Source organism: Cryptomeria japonica, chromosome 1 (genome assembly GCF_030272615.1).
Source record: "Cryptomeria japonica chromosome 1, Sugi_1.0, whole genome shotgun sequence".
NCBI classification, from domain to species: domain Eukaryota; kingdom Viridiplantae; phylum Streptophyta; class Pinopsida; order Cupressales; family Cupressaceae; genus Cryptomeria; species Cryptomeria japonica.
The window spans coordinates 572,543,191-572,570,054 of NC_081405.1; the positions used below are offsets into that span (position 1 = coordinate 572,543,191).

The 26,864-nt window shown below is 35.8% G+C and overlaps 1 protein-coding gene and 1 non-coding gene across 3 annotated transcripts in view; both read right to left on the bottom strand.

The window, feature by feature from the left end:
• Positions 1–238: 238 nt before the first annotated feature.
• The window catches only part of LOC131050177 (uncharacterized), an 87,495-nt gene continuing 60,869 nt past the window's right edge, over positions 239–26,864 (bottom strand). The window contains exons 8-20 of one of the 2 annotated variants that reach the window (XM_057984362.2): positions 12,050–12,293; positions 11,397–11,585; positions 11,044–11,285; positions 5,972–6,167; positions 5,435–5,643; positions 4,462–4,815; positions 2,893–2,985; positions 2,501–2,719; positions 2,170–2,409; positions 1,825–2,034; positions 1,485–1,724; positions 1,194–1,397; positions 239–1,019 (exon numbers count right to left, since the gene is read on the bottom strand). In XM_057984362.2, the coding sequence (XP_057840345.1) occupies positions 858–1,019; positions 1,194–1,397; positions 1,485–1,724; positions 1,825–2,034; positions 2,170–2,409; positions 2,501–2,719; positions 2,893–2,985; positions 4,462–4,815; positions 5,435–5,643; positions 5,972–6,167; positions 11,044–11,285; positions 11,397–11,585; positions 12,050–12,293 (2,802 nt within the window). In that variant the 3' untranslated portion in view covers positions 239–857. The remainder of the gene's footprint in view (positions 1,020–1,193; positions 1,398–1,484; positions 1,725–1,824; positions 2,035–2,169; positions 2,410–2,500; positions 2,720–2,892; positions 2,986–4,461; positions 4,816–5,434; positions 5,644–5,971; positions 6,168–11,043; positions 11,286–11,396; positions 11,586–12,049; positions 12,294–26,864) is intronic. The other variant, XM_057984363.2, reaches the window with a different exon arrangement.
• Positions 19,609–19,679, bottom strand: TRNAI-AAU (transfer RNA isoleucine (anticodon AAU)). Its single transcript has one exon. It is a non-coding gene; the product is annotated as a tRNA-Ile (tRNA).

Sequence of the window (26,864 nt, forward strand, 5' to 3'; positions counted from 1 at the left end):
AAATAACAAATGTAAGGTTGACAAGAGAAGCCTCTATTGAAAGCAAATGGCACAAAACAAATTCAACATGCCAAAAATATGGATTATATTAACACTCTCCTATTAAGGATATTCAAATGGCACGATTGAGAGACTATTAACTGCACCTTACTAACAGATTTAGCCTTCAGTGTCAAGCATAATTGATTTTACAAAATAGTCCTTGGGAGATTAGCATGCTGTCACTTTATGGACTGCATAGATAGCAATGATGATAGTATACTAATATGTATATTATGCTTTAAGTGATTAGAGACATACAATGCTGGTGAGGAAATAAATGGTGCAAAATATTTTGTCAATTCTCTGCTAATTGCTCTAGAAGCATCATAATGTGTCAAGCTGTTTCCTCAGTTACCTGAACCTCAAAACCTAAGAAAGTACGTCAAAATTGGGAATTGATTTGACCATCGCATACAACTTTAACCAATAAATTATTCAACCCTAAAAAATGCAATGTAATGTTGCTCAAAACTGTGAAGATTACAGCTATTGTTTGGCGCCCCTTCAGAAATACTCTTGAAACGCATATACTACATCAATCTTGATCACAGAATGCTGAGAAAGAAAGTTCCATGCTAAATATAGTTGCTATGGTTTTGCCCAGGGGCTGTTAAGTTGCTGACACATCCATTGACCAATCATGGGCAGATACTGCCGCAAAGAACAACAGCACTTCTGTTTGGGTGTTTGAAATTTCTTAAAATTCATGAAATTCCAACTCTCTTTTGAAATGCTTTTAGCCGGTACTGTAGCTTCATAGAATTCAACAGAAACAGTTGAAACCTGTGTACTTTTCTGAATTTACAGACGAGTTATTACTCATTTTTTTGTCTTGTGCGTCTTTCCTGCATTGCTTCTTCTCTGTACCGTTTTCTCCGTTCCTCACGTTGTCGTCGCTTCGTGACCTGTTCATCTTTAGCCTTTTTCAATTCATATGCTTTCCTTTGTTCCTGGTGCTGCAATTTACGCTTCTTTATCTGCAAGTAAATAAGAGTTAAATAGCATTTTAGTAATCGAGATACAGTGTAAACCTTTCTGATCAGGTATCTCTCATAGAAAATGGCATTCAATCCAATACAATTTTCTCGACCTAAAATCTTTGAAAGAAAATTACAAAATAATTGCTTACTGTTGTTACTGTTAATATTTACCTTTTCATTTCTTATTGTTTGCAGTTGTTGGACAAGAGTGTGAACTTTCCGTTCATGAGGTTCCATAACCACAGCACGACGATTTTCAAGTATAGGGGTTTTTCGTTTTGGAAGATCTTTTGGCTTCGATTTAAATGGAAGGGCTTGTTGCAGTTTCTTCGGTATTTTCAACGCATTGAATTGCTTGGGTTGTCGTTCTATAGGCTGTAATGAAGAGAACCAATATGAGTAACAAGGTCATCAAATGTAAGAACACAAAATAGTCTCCCAGTATAATGCTAGTTTCCTCACCTTGTACAAAGAATCCTTATTAACAGGAATAGGAAGAGATTGCTCTCTTCTGAGTTCTGCAACAGTTTTCATGCCTTTCCAAACATAATCACGAGATTGAAGAGATGTTGCCACAGGGTTAAAGAAACGAGGAATATCAACTCGAGTCCATGCTCTTAAGAAAACTATATCACTCATGAGGATTTTGTCCTCAAAAGTGCACCTCACACTACCTTCCTTCCCTTGTCCAGACTTTACAGCCTGCAAGCAACATGAGATCATATTCGTGTCACATCAAAAACAATTTCTATGTTTATGTTAAAGGAGAATTCTGCTGTGTTCGTAATTCTTTTTATAATACCTTCTTCACTTGACCTCGGATTCCACTAACTGTTCTGACAGAAGCACCCTCAAACCTAGCCACTTCTAGAGCTGATGTGAACATATCTTTGATAAAGGCCGTGTTTTTGAAAATTTTGAAGGGGTACCCCACAAGTTTGAGCTTCTTAACAATCTGAACCGAATGGTTAAAATCTAATACAACACCAGTTCCAGTGATCCGAAAGGATGCCTGCATTAATAATTGAATTATTTTAAGTGAACCCAACACTGAAAGAATCTAATTTGTGCCAGATAAAAAAAGGTGCAATTTTCAAAACCTGATTGTTAGATAAATTTAGAAAAATTACTATGGACTCGTACAAACCTGATTGTTACATAAATTTTGAAAAGCAACCATCCCAGTATTGGGAGGTGCAAGAGGGCCCCAGAATGTTGCAAGGCAATGCATGTGTTCTGGTGTGTATTTAAGCATTCTGTGGCGCCCATTTCTATCCTCGAGGGAGTAAACCGGCAATGTTTGATAGCGCCTCCAACCAATAGACACTACAAAGGGATCCCGATTCTTCAATACCTTCCTATGCCATCTATGCCTCTTCAATCGAACCTGAAAATAGTTAAGCAAAGGAAATCCTCAAGTCTAAGCAGCATATCATTCTCAGAAAGATTGTTTCAGTGATAGATGACAGATGACAAACCTGCATATATCCCACACTTTCTTCCCCTCTACCAATCCCTCCAACCAGGACTGGATGCCGGGGGTTAAAATATTTGACCATCTCAAAAGGCATAGCATGAACCTCCAACCTCAAGTATGAACCAGTTTGAAATCCCTCCATTTCAAGACGAGTAACCTCATCAATCTCATTAAGCTCAGCTAAATTCCTCTGCTTACGAAGCTCTATCTCTTCCTTAATCTGAAAAAGGAAGACATTCCATTAATTAAATCTAATGTACTCAAGATTTTGTAATGCTATCACCGTGCTAGACTCCCATTTGTAATATAAAAAGATAGCACTGCAACCAAATAATTTCTGCAAAGACATCTGGTCATCTATAGGCAGTCCTAAAGCAATTAGATGCCATTCACCTTATCTAAGAAGTCACTTTGTCCAGCTTGACTTGTGTGATATTTGGTCTTTTTCACATCCTCCTCTTCTTTGTCCAAAGGCTCAGATCCATCATATGTAAGGCAGTAGTCAAGGATAAATCCAGAAAAGAAAAGTCTAGCTTGGATAATAATTGAACTAAAAAACACCATGTAATAAAGGCAGCATGAAGAAGCTGCATAATTTGAATAAGCAAGTAGTCAATCAAAAAAGAAATATGTAAGGTAATTTTTAAGGTCAATACCAAAAATAAATGCTGCCTTTAGTATTTGCATAAGTATAAAATGGATGTTGTTTTATTCAAAATGGAATTAGACTTCACTTTTTTAAACCTTCCATCATTATCGCAAGATCAAACCTATGCTGCAAGTACAAAGGACTACTGTCATGCTAGTAGTCTAACGAGTATACTTGACTAGACAAAGAAATGTTATTATAAAACTTACGTGCAGCATAAAGGTCAGAATATATCTGGGATGCTTACCAGGGAAATAGGAATAAGAATATAAGAGTCCCCCCTTACAATGAAAACTAAAAGTGTTTAGACTGAAGAAAAATTGTTCAGAAAAGAAAAAATCTTTAGACTGAAGAAAATAGATAACATGAAAGAATAACAGAAAGAGCAAATTACCTTTGATATAATGAAACAGAACAACCAAGGATTACACATTAACGGACACATAAAAGAGGTGTAATTGTCTTGCAACCATTTAAGGAACATTCAACCATTGTGGAACTTATTATACACACTAGTGATATTGAGGGCAGATCAGATGGGGATGGAACCTTTTGCATTATTCTACAAAGCAGCAAAGCAAAGATTTCCTATTAAGTTTGAAATGGTAGAGTTCAGGTTGAGAATTCGCAAAGAAATAAAGAATACAGGCAACTTTAGGGAGAATTGTCCAGATCAGATAGGGGTGGAACCTTTTGCATTATTCTACAAAGCAGCAAAAGAAAGGGCTCCTATTTAAGTTTGAAATGGAAGAGTTCAGGTTGAGAATTTGCAAAGAAATAAAGACTACAGGCAAACGTACTAGTTAGGGAGAACTGTCTCAGAGAAGCTACTGAAATTACTAAGAAACCCATAAACTTGAATGAGGATGATGTTCCTGGATTAGGGTATTCCTTAAGGCTAGCTATACATAAAGTGTATGACCAATAATTGCCAATGTATTGATTAATCATTTAAAAAAATTAACTTTGTGCTTAATTAATAATCTTTTGGGTTTAATATTTAAAACTAATGCTCACATTCAGTGTATTTGTCTCCGAACTTTCTTGAATTAGGTGGTCATTTAGCTTATTGTGCCCAAGCTGGATGTGTACCTAATCACCGTTAACTCTTTAGAAATGGATTTTCCCAACTCTTGTAGTCACCTATACAAGGGGAACTCTAGACTTGTAATCCTGCATCATCCTGAGGATGGATCTTGATGGAGATTAGATACATAGTGCTTTCCAAAAACTTTGTTTCTCAATATTATGAACTATGGAAACTAAAAATCTTTAAGAATATAGCCATTGTATGACTATGGAAAACAAAAAGGATATTGAGAATCAAATTTGGCACGAAGTGCAAGCTTTTTCAGTCTTCGTTGTTCTTCTGCAGACTTCAATTTTTTACTGTCCTCCAAATTATCATTAGCATCATCTCCTCCGTACTTCTCTCCTGTCTCCAGATCTTCAAAATCTCCAAAGGCAGAATCATCATCCTCATCACTCCCACCCATTTCTTCACCTCGGCGAGCAGCCTTTGACCAGTCACCAGTAACAAAGCGGTCGCGAATGCTTTCAATGACATCCTGATTTAACCAATCACTTAGCTGTGAATCGTCTACCTGTGACTTAGTGCAGTCATCTGCATTTGGATCTTCAACATTGAGATGCATATCATGTTTTTTCTGTCAAAGTACAAGCAGAAAAATATTAAGTCTTTGGTGTAAATGTAATTGCTTAAAAAACAGAAAACATGCAAAAAATTGCAAATGATTTTCCATTGCACAATTAGCTTACTCCATAGTAAACGTGACCTGTTTGGAGGAAAAGAAAGAATGTGGAGAGGTTCCAATACACAAGGAAGCATCATAAAACATATACCATATCATCAGTTAGATTCAATGTGCTGATATCATTTGCTGAGGCCACCTAAATCTCCATTTCCTAATTATTGTATACATTTTCCTGAAATTCAAGTCTCCAAGACCCAAAACATGATTACAACATGGGACTTACTTTCTGATGAGAAACATCTCCATCTAGAGGTCGAAATTGAAGCAACAGAGATTCAAAATATGGCACTATATTTGGTGATACATGTTTTACAAGGAACTTCAACATTTAAAGGTGATAGTTCAGTGGCCAAGAACAATATGAATCCCATACATAATGGCTCGTTAGCATTTTCAAAAAGGTAATTAATTTATATGCAGTCAATTATTTTAAGCTACATTTCATATGTTTCGGACGAAATAGTTAAATCATTGGCAAAACTATCACCAAAGACAATAGATTACCAATTACCTTTTCAGAATTCTGTTTTAGCTTGAACACTTCCTCCTCATCACTACCATCACTGTCACTATCTTCTGTAAGTCCTTGAAAGGACTTTGGAGTGGGAATTGATGCAGATTGACCATACACAAGGTCCATCAGATTTATTTTCTTCTTCAAAAATGATTGAGAAATCAAATTTTCTTTCCATTTTGAAGCATCACCCATCAAACTTGTATCTTGAAAAGAGTGAACCAGGCATGCAAAGCAAGCAAACAATATTTAGACATTTCAAAATATGATGTGTAAATTTAATGATGACGTATAACTTCATTACAGTGATATTTATACAGTATGATTAAGATCCATGCAACAAAATAGGTCTAAAATTTAAACATTGGACAAGCCCTGCAATTTAGAAGCAAAGGATACTATGTGAGGCTATCCTTGACTGGTGCATTATCAGTGTTTTAACTTTAAATAGATATTACATCATATAAATTTCCTCAAATCCTATTGATTATTTATTTTAAAAACTCAAAGTTTAATCACGGTAGTAACAAGTACCATCTATATCTTCATCTTCTGATAATCCTTCACATCTATCTGATGCTCCACCCTGCCCTCTTTCAGAATCAGGCATTCTGCTTATTCTAGTTGCAATGCAGTTCTCCTGTTCTTCATCTTCACTGTTGTATTCATCACTTGGAGAAATATTCTTCTCACTTTGTGAGCCATCTTCACTGTCACTCCCAGAAGAATCCTGTAAACAATAGGTAACATATTTGAATAGTGTACATGTCAAAGTCTCCTTTTTCTTGTAAAATAAATCTTTTCAAGAAGCACAACATATAAAAAATGCTAATAACAACTTATGGTATAATAGTTTTAGGAATAGCTGAAATAGTAGCACCATATCTTTAGTGTATCAAGCTCGTAACCAAATAAAGTATCAAATTTATAACATTTTTGGATTCATTTTTTTGTGTGAGAGACTGCAAGCGTGCATGTATGTGTGTATGGTTATGTTTTTAATTCATTAAATATTCTTTTAACTTTAGTAGTATGCTAGTATAATTTGTAGTTTTGACTTCAAGCCCCACGTACCTACTCTAGTCATTCATGTATATCAAAGCTATTTATTTCTTTCTTTCGTTTAGAGGGATTTGTGTGCTTGTGAAGGTCAATGACATTGCACATGCAAGATATTTTCTTATATTTTGTGGACTAAAGCTCAAAGATAATTTCATGATTTTTCTCAAAATAAGTCATGGGCATATGATTACTTTCAGAAATTTCAAAGTTGGATCAAAATGCACTCTGATCAGAATATCAATGCATTAAGGACAAGAATGACGATGAAATTTACTGAAAAGAGATTATTTAATTTTTCAAAGACCATAGGATTTGAAAACAGCTAATAGCTGCCTATATTCCAAAGCAGAAAAAAGTCAATGAAAAGAAATGCAGCTATAAGTGAAATGATCAGATGCATGTTTCAAGGAAAATGTTTAGCAAACAAATTTAGGACTGAAGAAGTGTATATGGTATATTTGCTTAATAGCATTTCAACTAAAGCCTTTAAAGGAAACCAAGAATAGACTAGTGTTCAACCAAAACTATATATTTTGAAAAGATTGGTGAGCGGAGTGCAAAGGAGTTGGTGTAGATTCACCCTCCATTGTTGCCACTTCCCTCTATGCCGGCTGACAGTTGTCTTCTTGTTCAGTTTTTGTATTTTGTGTTATAGGTTTTGCATTTCCTTGCTAATTTTGTGTTTGATTTTTTACCTTGTACTGTCTTTCCCTAGCTTCATTTTGTATTTGGTCACCTTTTGTATTGAAATTTCTGAGAGAACCAAAGTTTTTAGTTTTGGATGTTGTTAATGGTCAAGAATCTGAGGCCCTATTGGCAGTTGTTGCTCAGTAACGGTTCCATATGATGTTTGGCTCATGACATTGAATATGGAGGAATGCACTACAAAAGATGTTGAAAAGGGTAAATCATTCAGGTAAGTCATGGTTGCAGGAGACAAGCCAGTTGTTTCTGAAGGTGTGGGATTTGTTTTATGGGATAGAGGGCCCATTGAAGCTTCACTGCAAAATGACAGCTTGCAAGGTGAGCACATGATTCTTACCCTGAAGCCAAATGAACTAATCTAAGATATGATTGAAAAGGAAGAATCAAGGTTGAAATCTGTTGGGATTTTTTTGTTTGTTTAACTCCAAACACTGCCAGCTTAAAAATTCTTATATGATTTGTTTGCTTCAGTGTGGGTATAGAAATTGTGTCTCTGTCTTTCTGTCATATGCTGCAGATAATGGAGCACTTTGGTTAAAAAGATTTTTAGAACTCTAGATATTCAGCAAAAACAAGTTCCAATATTTTGGTGCAAGAATTTGTTGATGCTCAAAGTTGTAGGTTACTAAATTCCTTAAGGTAAGCTTCTCTGAAGCACCAGGGGTGTCAAACCCAGAGTAACAAACCTCTAATTTATGATCAGGCAGAGCAATAATGGAGCAATTATTGAGAGTGGGTAAACTCTCCTTCACTTCAGGCTCAACTAGATCAAGGGGGGCTTCCCTAGAGGTATCTTTAACAGAATTGTTCAAACTGAATATTGACAAATAGATGAGCTTGCAATAGCACCCAGTGTATGCTTGGTTCCAAAAGTTGTCACTAGACAATAGACTAACCTACTGTGTATAAGAATTCTTATTAAGCTATTAAGCACATCAACACAACTGCAGGATGTGGAAATGAACAACACGATTTTCTAAAGGTGAGAACAGTTATGGATCGCTAACTGGGCCATGAGGTGCATAAAAACTAATGTCCTACTCCTAATCTACTAGTGAATAATGTTTATTTTTTTAATATTGGTGGATCATTACTTCCAAGACCAGTGCCTTTTTTTGGGTTACGGAGTTATAGTAAACCATGAAAAACAACACACAGAAATCAAAAGGACTATGAGTTGTGCAACTACATACTTCACAAATAATGATAACAAGCAACTGAACATTCTTAGTTATCCATCTCAAACTGCAGAAATTCTTATGCAATTAAGATATGACTATTACAAACCTTGCAATGCTTTAGCACGTTGTCCCATTAATCAAATAGTCATTACATTCATAACAGTGAAGTGGCAAGAGGAAACCCTAAGCTATTATTTCCTAAAAGATCCACAAAGAGAACTGTGGGGACATTCAAATGCAAGAATCATTCATGGTATTAACCTCTTTGTGATTTCCAAACGATGTTGCTCTAACAGCAACTAGATTTGCAAGATTTGAAAACCTAGAAGCTCCTCCACACTTGCAGTCACATGGAAAAGAGAAATGGCGGACTCTCCTTGACAAGAGAAATGACTAGCCTTTCTGGAAAATGAACTAGCATATATAGTGCTTTGTTGGTTGCCCTGTCACTTCAAGAATCGATGAAGAACTTCATTAGATCGTGAAAACTTCATTAAATGAGCAATCTAGAATAGGAACAAAGACTATCAAGAGCCGAAACTCGACCACAATATTAATTACTACATAGGTTGTTTCCATCCTTCATCGCTGAAAGTACATGTGAATCTGCACCCTTAAGATGAACGACTATTTTTTAGTACAAAACCTTCTTGGAGTGGTTGCGGCAACAAATTTGGTCATTAATGGCGACCTAAGTCATCCAAAGAGGTAGGTGTGGGGTAAACAGTGCAAAATGCAAGAGTTTCAAGGTTTCGACGTTCAAGGGTCAGGGATGCCTCATTACACATACCACTTGTCAGGGATCATCAGTACATCCTACCTAATGCCTAAAGTGAGCTAATAAAGGTATTTCCATATCACTAATTCCAAAAGGACACATGAAGAAAATATTGAGAGTTGAGGATCAAGGATACTGAGGAATCGATCACACAAGGCATGCAAATAAGGATATGTCTGAACTCCTAAACCCAATAAGGTAGCATAGTGTAGAATGTCGAGGATCGAAAGTCAAAGATGCTTCATAACCCATGCCAAAAGTAGCATGTTAAAGATATTCTCATGCCTCCAAATCCCAAAATGTATATAAAGAGAAATGTCAAAAGTTGGAAATACCAAGGAACTCGTGCCATAAAGAATGAATGATACTACAACTCCAAAAGATAAATTAGTGCAAAGTGCCAAAATGCAAGCGTTGGGGAAAAAGTATGCTGGTAAGAGGAAGTTTGGAGCTCCAACAAAGACAAGGGAAAAAGTGAGGGTCGAGGGAAAGGTATGACAAGATGGAAAACTCCGAAACTCCAACATTTAGCGTAATCATTGGAATTTGAACAAAAAGACCTCCACATTTAGAATTGTTGGGGCCTTCGCAACTTCCAAAACATGGTAGGCACATGGAGGATGATGAGGGAGAACACTAATGCAAAATTGACCAAATGAGGCTTGTACAATGACTTCTCAGGTTGATTATATATGAATCTATGATGGGCATACGGCCAAAATGCATAAGAGAGCCATGACTCGAGCACAATTTTGACACAGTAAAATTAAAGTAAAACTAAAGTGAGCCAAATATTTTGTTCTCATTGCTAGAACATAACTTAGAAAAAAGCATTATGAGTACATATGAAGTAATAAGTTGTTTTAATGTAAGTACTAAGTAGAGGACCTAGAGGTAGACATTCAATAAACCCTCTACTATAATTATAAATTTGAAAATTTAGAAATGTGTTGTCTCATTCAAATAAAAAGATTAAAAGGGGATTTTACATATTCGTGTTATGTTATACTGTAAACATTAATTAAATGCGTTTTAGTAAGAGAGTCATATAATAAAAATGATCTAGTGATGCAGTCGCCATGTACTTAATAAATGAGATCTTAGTGACCTAAATTCTTTTGTGCAGTGTTTTTATTAACAGCAACCATTTAACAAATACAGTCTAGTTGTGTGGAACCTCTGTACTTTTATTATATAGTACCTTAGTTTCCTAAATTCACATCGTGTAATGTCTTTAATTATAAATCATTGATGATTTGAAATTAACTCTTGTGGGATTTGACCTGCATATTTTTAGTTATCTTAAGATGACCACCTCTGTACTTTTATTATATAGTACCTTAGTTTCCTAAATTCACATCATGTAATGTCTTTAATTATACATCATTGATGATTTGAAATTAACTCTTGTGGGATTTGACCTGCGTATTTTTAGTTATCTTAAGATGACCTCTATGCCTAGTCATTAAACTAAAACATTTTCCCTGATTTGAACTATGTATCTTTAGTCATCTTAAGATGATCTCTATGCATAGCCGTTAAACAAATACTAATTACAAGGCAAGAGGGTCGAATTAGTAAACAAATTTATAAGCATTCTCTGACATATATGCTTGATTTTAAGAAGGGAAACTCCTAAGATAATTATTCCATGAAAGAAAGGGTTTATAGTTCCCACAGAATGGGAGGAAGTTCATAAATATGACAAGAAAAAGGCACCTGATAAAGCAGCCAAAGCCCTAAAAATTGAAGTCTCGTTGACAAAGAAAGAAGACAGATGATAAAGACTATACTAACAGATAATGGCATCAGAGGCCTACACTAACATCTAATTAGATGACAAGAAAGGCTCAAATCACCAAAAACAATAATAAGCATACCTTTGGATTGCTCTCCTTCTCATCTTCAAGAAAGATCGCTTTTCTCCTCATTCTTCCATTTTGAAATTCTGATACCTCTCTCATATTACATTTTAGATGCGGCTCCCCCTCACTATCAGACATGTCTGTGACCTTCTCTTCTGGAAGATCGGCGCTGATAATGGCATGTCTATCATTTCCATTTGACAATTCTTTGTCTGGGGAATGGTTAAGTTCATTGCTTCTCCCTGTATCATCATCATCTGAAAAACTATCAGAACACGAACCAGAATCAACAGTATCCGCTAAAATAATACAAATAAATAAGCCCTGATTGTTTTCTCTATGTTTGCCATGACCAGCACTTTGATTACCATTTTCTATTTCTTTATCACTATTCTCTTCTTGACTGCTGCACTGTTCTCCCTCATCTGTATGATTGGCACCTTTTCTTGGATTTCCTCGAAAAAGTTGTATAAAGCTCTGCTCCAGCTTTTCATTGATAGAATACTTTGTATTCTGAAGTGTTTTTACAAGGACTTCACCCACATCAGGAGCATTTCCTAAATAAACAGAAAACAATTTTTCCATTAGATTGCAGCAACACATCTACCAAATTTTGTGGTTTGGAAACTGAACAGCAACTCAGGATGTAATGACAAACCAAGGCCATCCAAGTATGTAAGTTAGCAGAATAGGAAGATAGAAGGGTTATATTAAAAAAACCGGGGTGATTATTTGAATCAGCACAATATTCCGAAAGCTATAATGATTAAATACTAAAAGACGTGGCTTAAAAAAATAGAAGCAGGTACACAGTATATTTGTGTTAATTATTAATTAATCCTCTCCTATACTATTCTACCCTGTCATCTGTAGTCCATTTCCTGACCTAAATATAAATATAGAAGATACATAGAAAAATTCACCTCAGTAAAAAGAAACATCAAAGGAAAAATGACAAAAAAATGAGAAGTTGCGGGATGTCGAAGACCTATTTGTTAACATGATGAAAATAGCAAAGTACCTTGTTTTTCTTCGGTTGCTTCATTATCATCCTCTTGTTTGGAAAATTGAACCATGTGATCATTAATGTTTATGTAAACAGCATCCTTATCGTACAGGAGATCACCAAGATCTGACATTGGTGCATAAAAGAGTTTCTCTTTTTCACGCAGTCCCTTTTTCTTTGCTGCTGAGGGCAGAGGGCATGGATCAGGCAAACTAGCAACACCAGCCAAATGACAATCCCCAACACCTGCAATATGTACCTGCCGAAGTCTTAAGTGTCAACCAAAAATTCTTCTTACAATATAAAAGATTTGAGAATATGATATAATGTGTAGTTTTGAGGTGACAAAGTTCTACTTACAGCATGCCCCATGTTGTCATAATTTAGAACCATGCACCTCAGTACATTTGTCATGTTGTCCATTGTTTTATAAGTTGTTTCTTTCTATTTAAAAAGAAAAGTTCTTATGTAATTAGTTTTAAAGTATTCAGTTCCAGGTAAATTATACATAACCAAAGATAATTAGTTTTTTAGTATTCAGTTTCAGGCAAAATATACATAACAGATAGTATGTGGCATCAGTATTGTTTAAATCTTACAACTTAAAAAAAAAATTCAAAGTGACTTACTTTGCCCAAGAAATTCAAGTTCAAACAATAAATGTTAACATTTTCTTATTATTTTGAATTTTAAATTTAAGCAATGTTCCACAGCCGTTGGGGATGGGGGGATGCAGGGACAGGTTTCGAGGACCCTCCGTTTGGAAATGGCAGGGGGACGGTGGCAAGGGGGTGGCAAGGGGGCAATGCCGATATACATATAGTACTTGAAAAACTAGTTATAAAAAGATGTATAAGAATTATATTTCAAATGAAACTTTGGGAAATTGGTAAAATAGCAAAATTGCAAAAATACTAAATACTAAGATTTCTTGAATACTAATTTCGAAATAAAATTTGACAAATGAAATTGTCAAATTGGAGATTTCTATTATATGGAAAATATGATTTATGATCATGATTCATCATTGGCTTATTACTTGCTTACAATTATAGTTTGATGGGGGGTTTGGGGGCAATACCAAAATGAGGTTGAAGGTAGCACCCCTGGCAGGGACCTGGGTAGGAGAGAGAGATGTAGAGATAGGTCTAGATCTTGGGGGAGAGAGAAGAGAGTGAGATAGAGGTAGGTAGAGAGAGGGGATAGAGGAAGAGTGATAGGTTATATATAGGCCTAAAGTTCAAGGGAGATAAAGAGAGTGAGATAGAGAGAGAGAGAGAGAGAATGCTGATAGGAAGTTGCTGATTACTGAAATATGACTATCTAAAATTTTTTAAATCTTCCAAAAACTAGAATCTACATTATAACTCCTCGAGATCTGAAACCACTCTCAAACATCTTGCCAATATATACATGAAATATAACTTAAAGTACTTATACTTAAATGTTATATTTCATGTATATATCTGATGAAGAGAATGAGACTGGCTTGAAGACAAGGATGCCATTTTCACAAATTTTCGACCAGTTTTGCTTAGCATTCGAATTTCTAAGTGGGGCTTATGGGAGACTCCTAGGCATCCACGAGACGGCCAAAAGACTCCTAGGAGTCCCCGAGACATCCTAGAGACGTCTGGACATCCTCGACATCTCTAGACGTCCTGATGGCGGTGGTGAGACTACAGGGGACACCCAGTCCCCCTCCCCATGTCTCGAAGATGTCCTCGTCCCAGAAACACAAGGTTTTGGGGGGGGAGGAAATGCATCCATGTGGTTCACTGATTAAAAGACATTAATTTCTTAAAAAATTGTAGCTTATAATTTCTTATAGTTTAAAACAAGACAAAGACAGAATTATAAAAAAAATTTAAAAATTGATATCTTTGTATCTTAAAAATAAATATTGGCTCTAAATATTATTCAAGATAAAGAATTATCAAAACTTTAAAATGCATATTAATGCACTTTTTAATGTAAAAACAAGACAAAGAATTACCAAAATAATAAATGGTGGCTTTTTCAAGAGTAAAATAAAAAACGAAATACAAAAGAAGAGCAAGTATGTTATTTAAAAATAGTTTTTCAAATAAAAATAAAGTAAAGTGTAGATAAAATTATAAAAAAAGTAAATAAAAATAAAATTGTGTTGATAAAGTAAATAAAATAAAATAACTCTTAGCTACGTAAAATAGCTCTCGACTCAAATCTCTCAACGTTTTTTAGATAGATGTATTTCCCTTAGTATCAAGTTATTGCCTCTGTGGACATCATAACCCCACAAAACACTCTTCTCCTATGTCTCCATCTCAAGCCATCAATATTTAGACTCATGGGGGATCAAATAACCACTGAAAGGCATTATCGTGGGTCCAAACAAGATCCCAAAATAATAAGTTATAAATCCCTACCACCCACACTCTATTTGTCATTTACAACCTTTAGAAAGATGACTTAAGGCATGTCATTAGGGGGTCAAGATTCCCAATCCACTTTGAAACCTCCCTCTTAATCATGCTTTTATGCCTCATAATGTATGCTCTTACACATCTTTCATAACACATCCAAAAGAATTTTTTTGCAATTTAGGGCATGTGCCAACACATCCAACAATTACTGACTTTGACTTAATAAGCAATACAACAATTATTCTTTCACTAAACATGAAAAGTTCAAAAATTACCGAAGTAAAAAATCAAAGTAACAAAGGTGAATGAAAAACTATTTAGAGCAAATATTTATTTTTTAAATATAAAGGCATCAAAAATTTATAATCTGTTTTAATATGAAATTATTTAGAAGTAAATATATGTATATAATATTTACTACACTTTTTAAAGTAAAAATGAAACAAAAGAAGAGCAAGTATATTATTTGAAAATAGTTTTTCAAATAAAAAAAAAGTAAAAAGTGTAGATAAAATTATAAAAAAAGTAAATAAAAATAAAAAATTGTGTTGATAAAGTAAATAAAATAAAATAACTCTTAGCTAAGTGTTGGTAAACAGATTTGTCACTGTGAATTCTCCTTTAAAATTGACCCTACTCGCCCGAAGAGAAGTGACAACCATTCCAACAGTTGGAGAGATTGCAATCAATCTGCAATCTTCCTCTGATTTGACAGGGGCAGCTCCCTTGTATGATGGGGGTATTTGAGATTTTTGTGTACTTTTAACCTGAAAGTACATAAAGGAGAAAACATAGAACTAAAGAACAGAAAACCCAACAATAGACATACGAATACCAATTGAGATTTCACAATAGATAACAATTACAAAGGGGGATTTAAGCACAATATAAGTTTGACACGCAAATATCTCAACATACGAAGAGATGGGTAACTCTAGCACATCCAAACCAAGATACCAGAGCTCGATTGTGTTTCATTACATCAATTGCATGAATTGTAAGCAATCCAATAGATGACAGATGATTTACACATAGACAAAAGATATCACCAATTTGACATATGAAAGATTAGTAATAATAACTTAAGAAGCACATCTAGCACATACGAGCTAAATACATCCTTCATTATCTTCATGAAATTATACAATCTCAAGAACTCTTCTATACAAAGTCCAAACACAAAATTCATCAAACTACTTCTCTAAGAATTTCTCCATAGTCTCCCCTCTGTCCGAGTATCTCCCCTACAAATGAATTGGCCTTGTATTTATAGGCATCCTGCAATAACCACCTTAATAACCAACTCATAACTACTTTTGGTAACCACTTACAATAACCACTTAAGATAACTATCATAAGCAAACACTTAGGATAACCACCTAACATAATCCCTTAGCATAAGTTCTTAAAATAACTACCAAAGTGATCACTTGAAATAACTACCTCGCAACTACTTAGGATAACTACCCTAGGAGAATCACTTAAAATAACTATCTAATTTAATCACTTGGGATAACTACCGTTTTTGGAGACAAGTTAGGATTTACCTAACTTTCATAGTGATAACTTGTAGTTGTATATCACTTTTACAAAAAGAGATAATTTGAGGCCCATAACATCAAAGAGAGAAGTGAGATATTGGCCATGTCAAAGTGGCAATGTGTCTGCTTGTAATCATCAAGAACGAACTTGGTCTTGGAAGAAATCCACCATAATCACATTGATGATCAACCTTTTCTTCCATTTGACATTGTCTCCACATTTTGTGTATGCATAATATGAGAAGACTTCCAATTGTATGTGTTGAATGTGTCCTTCCAAAGCATTTTTCCAAATAGCTTCAAAATAAATATATTCACCCACTGCAATTAAAATTGTTGTACGCTGTATCATTAAAGGTTGACTTATTTGCATATATTTGAAAGGTCTCTTCAAGAATGTTTTGATCTTTAACAGAGCTTATATGCATTCATCAAATTCATGAGATTGAATCCCTTGGAAGCATTCTGTCAAAATCTCACGTCTTGAACAAACAGAAAGGACTTTAGTGAAGGTTGTATGAATCGGCCTTATTGGCCTGGCATTTGCTTTGAAGTTTCTAAAGCCTCTTCAACAACTCCATTTTATGCTCAATCTGCAATCGTTTTATTTCATTCCTAGAAACGACATCTTCTTGAGGTGTTTGATCATGCAATTAATGAGACTTGTCAATGCTTCCATTCTTTGTTCGCATGTTGCATTTGCTTGCAGGTTCCTAAGGCCATTTCAACTTCTCGTTTTTTAGCATGTCATGCAATCATTGCTGGCTGAGGTTGTGGAATGTGACTTTACACCCGCTAATTGCATTTGCTGCGAAGTTTCATCTTTGTATATCTTGCAATCATCGCATGTCATGAGATGACATCGATTTGAGACATTTGTCAAACAGTTCACCGTGCCTTGTTTGTGCTCTCACATTGTGTATCGTTCGAAGCTTCCATTTTTGCACTGGCAGAGAGGGTGGTGGCTAACATTGCAAATCTTGTCTTCACACCTCTCGTCGCTTGTACATTTTGCATGCATAATCATAACATGTTCAAGAACACCCATTCTGCGTAGACAGGGAGACCATTGGCACGGTTTTCCTGAAACTTTCTAAAGACTTTTGCACAAATCCTTGATGCGCATATCCTACACTATTTGCTTGTCATTAGAACATATTTCTCTGAGTTACATTACTGAACTCGCGGGCAAGGAAGATGACAATGTGACTGCATAATACGGTTTTACACCTGCTTTTTGCATTGCTTCAAAGTTTCCAAAGCTTTTTGACAAATATATTTTGTGCACTCGCTGCTATCCTTGTGTTCCTTGAGACGACATTTGTCTGAGGCACTGTGTCAAACACTTCACATGATACTTTGATGGATGTCCATGCCCTGCACCAGAGCTCCCATTTTTAGTTCTCGGGTAGAGAGATATTAGCCAAGGTTGCAGAGTTCGGCTTTACAACTGTGAATCGCATTTTTTTTTTTGAAATTCTTATAACTGTTTTCAACAAATATGTTTTAGTGCAAAATCCGCAACATTGCATTTCATGAGATAACCTCTCTTTGAAGTGTACGCGATATATTCGGATGCATGACTAAAACCCATTCGAGAGCTCTCATTTTGCACAGACAGGGAGAATGCCAGCAGCGGTTGTGGAATTTGACTTTACACCATGCGCCCATATTTCTTTGAGATGGCCCATCAAACTGTTCATATGCTTTGAACGTGCTTGCCAAGTTTGCATGTATATCGACTAGTGCCTTGCAACTACAACATTAAATGGAAGTGACATGTCCTTTATGCTTCGATGAATGTTCATATTCTGTTCATAGGCTCCCAATTTGCGCAGGTCAGGAGAATGGTAACAAAGATTGTGGAACCAACTTTTCATATGTCAAATGAGTTTGCTTGATAGTTTGTAAAACCTTCACCATGAATTTGCACATAATGCTTCAATGAAGTAGTTATCTATAAGTAGTTATTATAACTACCTCATATTTGGTCTTCATAAACAAACGAGAAACTCCCTTCGTCAGTGATTTGTGAAAGTTGGCCAACTTTCCGATAACCTCACTTATCCTTCATGTCTTCACTTCATCGATGACTTGTGAGAAGGAATTAACTTGTCGACATATGAGAGATTCAACAGTTTGAAGTAAAACCAACTTTTGAAATGGACTGGCTATATTTCAATGTGTCGGTATTTTAGTGAAGCCAACCAACTTCACTGATGGTGATATGTATCAACTTCTTTGTAAACCAAGTAAACTATCTTATATCACCTCGCATATCCTTTACTTTTTTTTTATCCCATCGGTGATTTGTAAAAGTACCACAACTTGCCAATATTCAGCACTATGATGACTTTGATGAATCAACCAAAATGACTGATTGCTAGAACTTTCAATAGATTCATCCATGTCTTGGCAAACTTGGCCAACTTGTCAATTATATTTGAATGGCGATTAAAGTGAACAACTTCTCCAACTTCTCCTTATTTTGACAACTTTTAAAAACACACAAACTAGCCGATTACACTTTTGGTGCCAATAGTATTTGGAGAATCTCATCGCATTGACAATCAAGCATTATGCACTAACCTGTTAACATATGACGACCATCAACTTGGACTCAATAAAGTCTTTTTGAGCGAAACCATATGACAAGAAATATTGAAATTTCTTAAGAAACATAAGTATTTGACTAGTCAAGTGATAAATTTAGTTCAAAAGTTCAAATTTTGACTAGTGTAAAATTGGGCTAACACTAAGTAAAATAGATCTTGACTCAAATCTTTCAACGTTTTTTATTTAGATGCATTTCCCTTAGTATCAAGTTATTGCCTCTGTGGACATCATAACCCCACAAAACACTCTTCTCCTATGTCTCCATCTCAAGCCTTCAATATTTAGACTCATGGGGGACCAAATAACCACTGAAAGGCAATATCGTGGGTCCAAACAAGATCCCGAAATAATAAGTTATAAATCCCTACCACCCACACTCTATTTGTCATTTACCACCTTTAGAAAGATGACTTAAGGAATGTCATTAGTGGGTCAAGATTCCCAATCCACTTTGAAACCTCCCTCTTAATCATGCTTGTATGCCTCATAATGTATGCTCTTACACATCTTTCATAACACATCCAAAAGAATTTTTTTGCAATTTAGGGCATGTGCCAAGGCATCCAACAATTACTGACTTTGACTTAATAAGCAATACAACAATTATTCTTTCACTAAACATGAAAAGTTCAAAATTTACCAAAGTAAAAAATCAAGGTTAACTGTTGGATCTCAAATCAACAGATTGGATAAGTTCTAAGGTTATGCCGAATCCTATCTTCGAACCTTCCAATTGATTTGGCCAACTTATGGAGTGAACCAATTAGGTTGCTAACTCCCTCACTTTAGGCTCTGCAGAACCTAGGCGGGTGTACCTATTGAGACATGGACCAGCTAGGACTCGAACCTAGGACCTTCCATACGCTGCTGGAGTGCTCTACCACTGAGCTACTAGCCCCTCTTGGACAAGTCCATCGTCGATCCTTTCCAACACCAACACCCCCCTTAAGCCACACCTCTCGTGTGCTTGGGACTCCTAGCCTGGACTTGGCTCTGATACCATGTTGAGACATGGACCAGCTAGGACTCGAACCTAGGACCTTCCAACATTGTTGGAGTGCTCTACCACTGAGCTACTGGCCCCTCTTGGACCAGTCCATCGTCGGTCTGGGTGTGGCTTATTTCCAACACCAACAAGACTCACCAATACAAAGACAAGATCCACACATTCAAGGCACGGAAGATGAAGGACTCAACAGGTCATTCAAGGATGTGGATGAAAGATTCAACGACAAAATAAAGGCACAAAACCATGAGGAAGTCAAGATCCACACTTCATCAAGAGAAGGAACTCAACAATAAGGAGGATTGCTCAACTAAGGAAAAACAAGCTCAAGAACTTCAAAGAAGATGCACATGTGTCAGAAGGAGGATTTCACAGCCTCAACACTGCAAAATGCAACATGGAAGAGACAAGAGGAATCAAGGTTGGAATTCTCATTGCTCTACAAGGAAAGATTTTACATTGAACTTGGATTTCCAAGGGAAATCCAAGGTCAACATAAGGACTCTACAACAACAAAGAAATCAAGGACTTTCAAGACCACGAATTCCAAAAGTAAAGATAAAGACGTTGAGGACATGTTCCATCTTTCAAGGGGACGTTACGATGCACGAGATCAAAGCAAAGATAACAATTAGCTCGAACATGAGGAAGACTTCACAATGATAGTAGACACAAAGAATTCCACAACATGAAGTCAAGAATTGCATCAGAAAGATACGTTTCAAGATTCCAAATTTGAGAATGAAATGCAAAACATCACAAGAAGGATTACTGAACATGAAGATGTGAAAGTGAAGTGTGATCAACTAATAGACAAGATAGTTTCAGAAGAATTAAGCAAAGTTAGAAACTTGATCATCAAGATGATGCAATTTGGGAATATGAACAATCAATCAAGAAATTGGGTTATGTTGAGTATCAAGAGATATCGCTAGGGGTACGTGCAAGCTAAGGTGGGGCCCAATCATCACCAACCAACCAAGCAATGCCAAGTCAACATGTTTAGATGCATTGAACCTAACTCATACAGTGAAGGAGCAAGTGACACGTGGAACTACATCAAATATCATTCAATGTACCTAACTGTTGACGTGTTTTTTATGACAGCGTCTAACACAGAATAAAGTTGCCTAAAGGTCACTTCACTCTCTCTTGATCAAAGTACGATTGCATGCTAAGATTGCAAGAAGTTCAAACAATCGACTCCAAGGTTCCTTCAATGCGTGGACATGACTCAGTTGGCTGATGTGATTGCTGGTAATCCAAGGGGCCTTACGTGTGCATCGTTCTTTCACTTCTTTGTTGTGGCTGGAACTCCATCATCGAATATGGCAATTCTGCGATGCTATTGCTTCGAACGGACTAAAATGAACTGAAAGAAAAGGGAAAGGGTTCTGAAGGATCTAAATCTACTCCTAAGGGCATTGATAACAATGAATAGTGCTCTGGTGGACAAATTTCAAATAAACCAAGCTCTGCTTCGCCAAGTTCAACTACAACTCCGCAAGAACCGGTGCAATCTTCTGAGGATATTGAAGGATTTTCAAATCGAGAAAGTGCATTTGAATACCCAAAACGGCGCAATCCAAACGACTATCCACAACCAAACTTAGCACAAGTTTAGTGGCTCGGGCTAACTTTACACTGCAACTTACAATCAGCAAGATACAAAAAGTATGAACCATGGAAATTCATCAAACACAATTACATTCTCCATTGAAATCAAAGCACTTTACTACTTCTAATCTAAGTGAGGAAGGTGAAACCATGCAAGTTTTGAAAAAAATAACTCAAGCGGACACCATCAGAGAACAACGTTTCACTATTATTTTCTCAAAAACTTATCGCAACAATTTCATACAAGCTCCCCCTTTTTACAAATGAGGGGGGTCACCCCTTATATAGGCTTCAAGCCCTGGCTACATGCAAAACCCTAATTAGGGTTTTCCCTAAAAGATTCTCCACTCAAGATGCAACAAGGTGGGAATCTCCAATTAATAACCCATCATGGCCATTTACAATTAATTCAAAAGTACCCAGAATAGCATCCATTGCACATTAAATGGACCACCTCCTTCAAATTCGCCCAACATGCGTTGAATATTCATCCATGCAAAAATCACCCCATTATGTCATAAATGCTCCATCATTTCCACATGCGGCGGCTGCATGCAAAAGGAATCTGCCATAAATTCAACATGCAATGACCAAGTTGCCATTTGGTCAAATATTCCGGTAATGAATGCGCCACCATATTGCCATGCGTTCAATAGATCCTCGCCATGCAAATGGACTCTGTCGTCGTATATTCGCTCCTGCACATCCGGAATTGTTGGAGAGGGAAAATTCGATTCAGGAAGAATTTTCTTGAAGTCTCCTCAACTTTCCTTGCTTGAAGAAGGTTTTTCATCGATTCTGCACATTTCCTATTTTTTAGAAAAATTTCCAAATTAGGGTTCCACGGTCCAGGAGAGAGAAAATTCTCCTACGAATCCAAATCTGTAAAACTTTTGAAATTTGGATGTGACTTGATGCCCGAGAATGGATTTTTTCAAATTTTTTCCCTGGGGGGGAAATTTCTTGTTCAGTTCATCCCTGATTCCTTCCTTGCCTTAGAAATTTTATGTTCAATTCATCCTTGGGTGTGATTTCTTCCTTGCTTGGAATTTTGTCTCGAAGGAAGGAATTTCCAACACTTAGCCAAATTTTCATCTTTTCCAGGAATTTCTTCTTCTTGGGTGCAATTCTTCCTCGATAAAGGAATTCATCTCTTTGTGCACTGTTCATTTTGGTGCCCTCCACAAGGTCGGGGCGGAAATTCCTCCTGAGGAAGGATTTCATTGTTTGGTGAATTGTCCATGTCTCCTTTTCAACATCCCTATCTTTTAGGGATCCTCCTAAAATTTAGGAGCCAGGGTCATTGGATGAAGAATTTCACCCCGATTCTGAATCTATAAAATTTTCCACATTTGGTCGGGATTTGGTGTCTAAAAATAGGATAATCGAAAATTCGCCTGAGGGGAATTCTGCTTTTTATTCCTCCTTGACTTCTTGGATTTCGTGCCTTAGGCAAAATTTCAAATTTTTTGCTTGAGTGAAATTTTTTACCACGCCAAGGATTCATGAATTTTCCTTCTGTGAATGGCTTTCTCAATTCAGCACCCCAACCCAGACCTGGGCGCATTTTCAACATGTCCATGGAGAGGTGGAATTTTCCAATTGTGAATGCATTTCTGGTTTTGGCGCCCCAACCCTGGCTTGGGCGCATTTTGGCCATGTCCATGCATCTTCAATATGTCTTTTTCCTTTCTTATACTTTAAGTTATATTTTATATATATTGTCAGGATGTTTGAGAGTGGTTTCAAGTCCATAGGAATCATAATGCAAATTCTGGATTTTGGAAGATCTTCCAAATTTCCAGACTTAGTCAAATTTCAGGCCATTTTCCAATCAGGATGACATTGGTGGATTGATGTGAATTTCTGGACTTGGATGATTTTGCATGCTTTCCTCTTATGGAATAGGAGTTCCAAACTTAACCATTTTTGATCCAACTTGTTTGCCTTCTGACTTTTCCGGATTTAGAAATGGTCTTCAGGAACGTTCAGTCTTCAGCGTCTTCGGAGATATTCAGCTTTCAGTGTTTTCCTATGAAGATCCTGCCAAAAATAGATTTTCCCAAATAGTAAGTGTTTCAAAATGTCAAGGTTTGGGCAAAATAGGTCAGAAAAGCACTTACTAAAAATAGAACTTACTAAAAAAAGTAAGTTTAATTTTTGGCAAAATTAGACCAATCCGGGACTCAGTAAAATCCCTAAAAAATAGGAACTTTCTAAAAATAGAAAGTTGCTCCGTTTTGGCTCAAATTTTACAAAAACCCTAATTCCAGACGTATGTTCAGCTTTTCCAAAAACCCTAACTGAAACCCCTAAAATCTAGGACAGAAGGCAAAAACCTTAAAATTCACAAAACGAGTCCTAGACTTAGCCGAATTCACTCAAACAAAAAGTAGATTTAATCAATATGACCCCCAAACACTTGCAAAGCAGAGAGACTGCAAAGACTGCTGCGAAAAGACCACAAAAACACAAGCCAAAAAACCAGGAGGGCCTAAAAAGAAGGGGGTCCCCATTTGCAATGGGGCGATGTGTGAAAACGTCACAACACTAACCTCATTTCTCACTCTTCCACATTCAAAGGACGTGTCCAAAATATTGTAATGATCTCACTGGTCAAAGAGGAGTTAGTTGCAACTTACCCTAGATAGGGTTTATCTTGAATTATCTCAGCTATTGATTTGTAATCAATCATTGCCCCTCATTTGCAATCAAGACCTCTATATAAGGCCTTGCCTTCTCATTTGTAAAGGTAAATAGATCAATAGTCAAAGCAATAATAGGAGGTAGAGTAGAAGTAGCAGTGGGAGAAGATTAGAGATTGTTGTCAAGACTATGTTGGAATAAACAAATGATTTTCATTGAAAACTATGGTGGATTTAAGTTAATTTAAATCAATTTTACATGCAGTTGATTAGCTGAATGGAAGATCTTATTGTTGATTAATGGTGAAGCCTACATGTTCATACCTTTTGGAATAATGCATGGTTAGTCTAAAATTATATTGAAAGCTTAACTTCAATCGCTCTATGTTCATTGTTCATTGTGTTGGTGTGCATAAGTGATATGAAAATCATTTGAGTACCCTTAGGAGATTGCACCATCTTTGTGTAGTTGTTTCCTCATGGCGAAGCAAAAGTTAGTTTGATTTCACTAAGTCAGCAATCATTTCTTGCATTGTTAGGTGTTAGCTTATATTTCCTTAACCTTATTCTTTTGTCTTTTATTTTTCAAGTCAGGTTTAGTGTTCCACGTACCAGCAAAATGTAAGACCCTTTGTGTTACCAGCAATATCACATTATTTTCACTAAGTCTATCCAACATTAAAGTCGACTATTCACATTGTAAACCTTGGGGTTGCCTTATTTGATCACATAGTTTAGCATATGAGGTTTCCTTGTTCAAGAGAGGATAGAATACTTAGTATTTTATTCTGTGTTCGAGGTGTCATAAAAAACACATCAAGATAAGGCAGGACATATTTTGGCATATAATTTTAATTGGTGAATTGCAACTACTCCCTTGTCCCTTTAAATAGAACTTGGAAAATAAAACCTTCCATTTTCTTTAAAATGACACTTTCCATTCTGTGTTCGAGGTGTCATAAAAACCACATCAACACAAGCCAAAACAAATTTTGGCATATAATTTTAATTGGAGAATTGCAACTACTCCCTTGTCCCTTTAAATAGAACTTGGAAAATCAAACCTTCCATTTTCTTTAAAATGACACTTTCCATTTAATTTCCATTGAAATTTCATTCTATTTAGGTATAAAAGATTACAAAAATACTAAATATCAACATTGGGCATACCTACAATCCAAACCAATTTTGTTCTTCTCCAAATTGGAACAAACCTAGCATGTTCAAGCCCAAAGAAGACTAAAGTTTGTCATAAATAAGAAATTGTGAAGGATTTAATAGACAGTTGCAATCATTTTAGCCTCAACTATATCAGGAAGAATAATTGAGGTTCATACCATTCATAATTGCAATTTCTTCCTAAATTTTACTCATAACTCCCTCACCTCATGCAACCTCTAACAAACATAACACATGGAAAAAAATGAATTTTAATTGTTTTAAATATCAAATACTACACATCTCAATAATATTAGACATTGAGTATAAACTATTAATAAGTTTGGATAAAAACATACCACACTTCACCTTGGTTTCTTATCATCTTAGACCTTTTAGTGAAGATAGGTGTTCTACAAGGATGTGTTTGCCACCCCCCCCCCCCCCGGCCAAAAAAAAAAAAAAATTGTTTTAAAGATGAGGATTCTAAGATGGTCTTGGCAGAAATATCCCCCTTTCAGTCTACCAATACCACCACATACCAAGGGACATTTCTAAAATGTTCCCCTATTTTGGATAATACAAGGAGACTCCAAGACGTCCCCAAGACCCTTAGGGGACTCGATCACATCTCCTAATCACACTAGAAATGCTATCCCTCAACCCCACTAGGGGCTCTGCCCCCAAACTCCTACCCCACCACCATCCCACTGCCATCCCCCTATCCCAAGACCCATGGAACATTGGTGAAGATCTTTAAATATCAATGTCCACAAAATCAAGGCTATCATATCTTGCATTTCCTATTCCACTAGTAAAATAATAAAATGTCGTCTTTAATCTTATTTAAATGAGCTATCTATTTGTGGTCTCATGGGTCATGTTGTAGCACTAATTTTTTTGTTTTATTTTTTTAACTTTGTTGATGATATTTTACATGAAGTGAAAGATGCCTAGTCACCTCCTCCTCATGTGGATCAAGACAAGGCATTAAAGGCTAAGCTTTCCATCAAATAGAAGATCAAGAATACTAGTCTAGTTGCAAGTGAGGTAACTTGAAATACGACATTGAGTAACATGGAGGAAGCTGGTTCATTTCTTTAGTTTGGATTGTCATAGTTGTTGCTATGTTTTGTTTTGGTCTAGGTTTTAGCATATGTCTATTAAGTGTTTATGGTTTGTATCTTCTTGCTGGCCAAGAAAGCTCTAACTTTCTAGCTTTCAATGGCCACAAGATAGTTAAACTCTTAAATACCTTTTATGTGTAGATACTTATGGTTTAATGCAAAGAGAATGAACCCAAGTCCACCTTTACATATCAAAAATAAATAAAAGTTTTATGAAGATTTACATTTTCATGAAATTTTATTTCTGTTTTCAGTTTGGTTTTACATTTTAAAGATTCAATTTTTTAATATTTATTTTATTCTATTTTTATATTTTATTAAGTTTTAGGAAACAAATTAGTTTTCAAATTTAATTCATATATTACTATATGATTATTTGAAATTTGAATAATAATTATTTAGTGATTAATTTAGAATTATTAACTTTTTTATTTTATAAAGTTTTATGCTTCCAGATTTTTATTAAGTTTTATTTAATTTATTAAATATAAATCTTATACTACAGACTTACAATTTAATTTTCCTTGTATTCTTATTGTTCAAATTTTTTAAAAATGTAGATTTATATACTGGAAGTAAATTACTATTTTTTCCCAATATTTGTCAACTAACAAAATTGTGCCAAAAAAAATTCCTTGCCAAACCATGAACACAAACACGAACATTCATGACTCAATTTGTAACCTAGGAGAATGCACCATGGAAGAAGTTGACA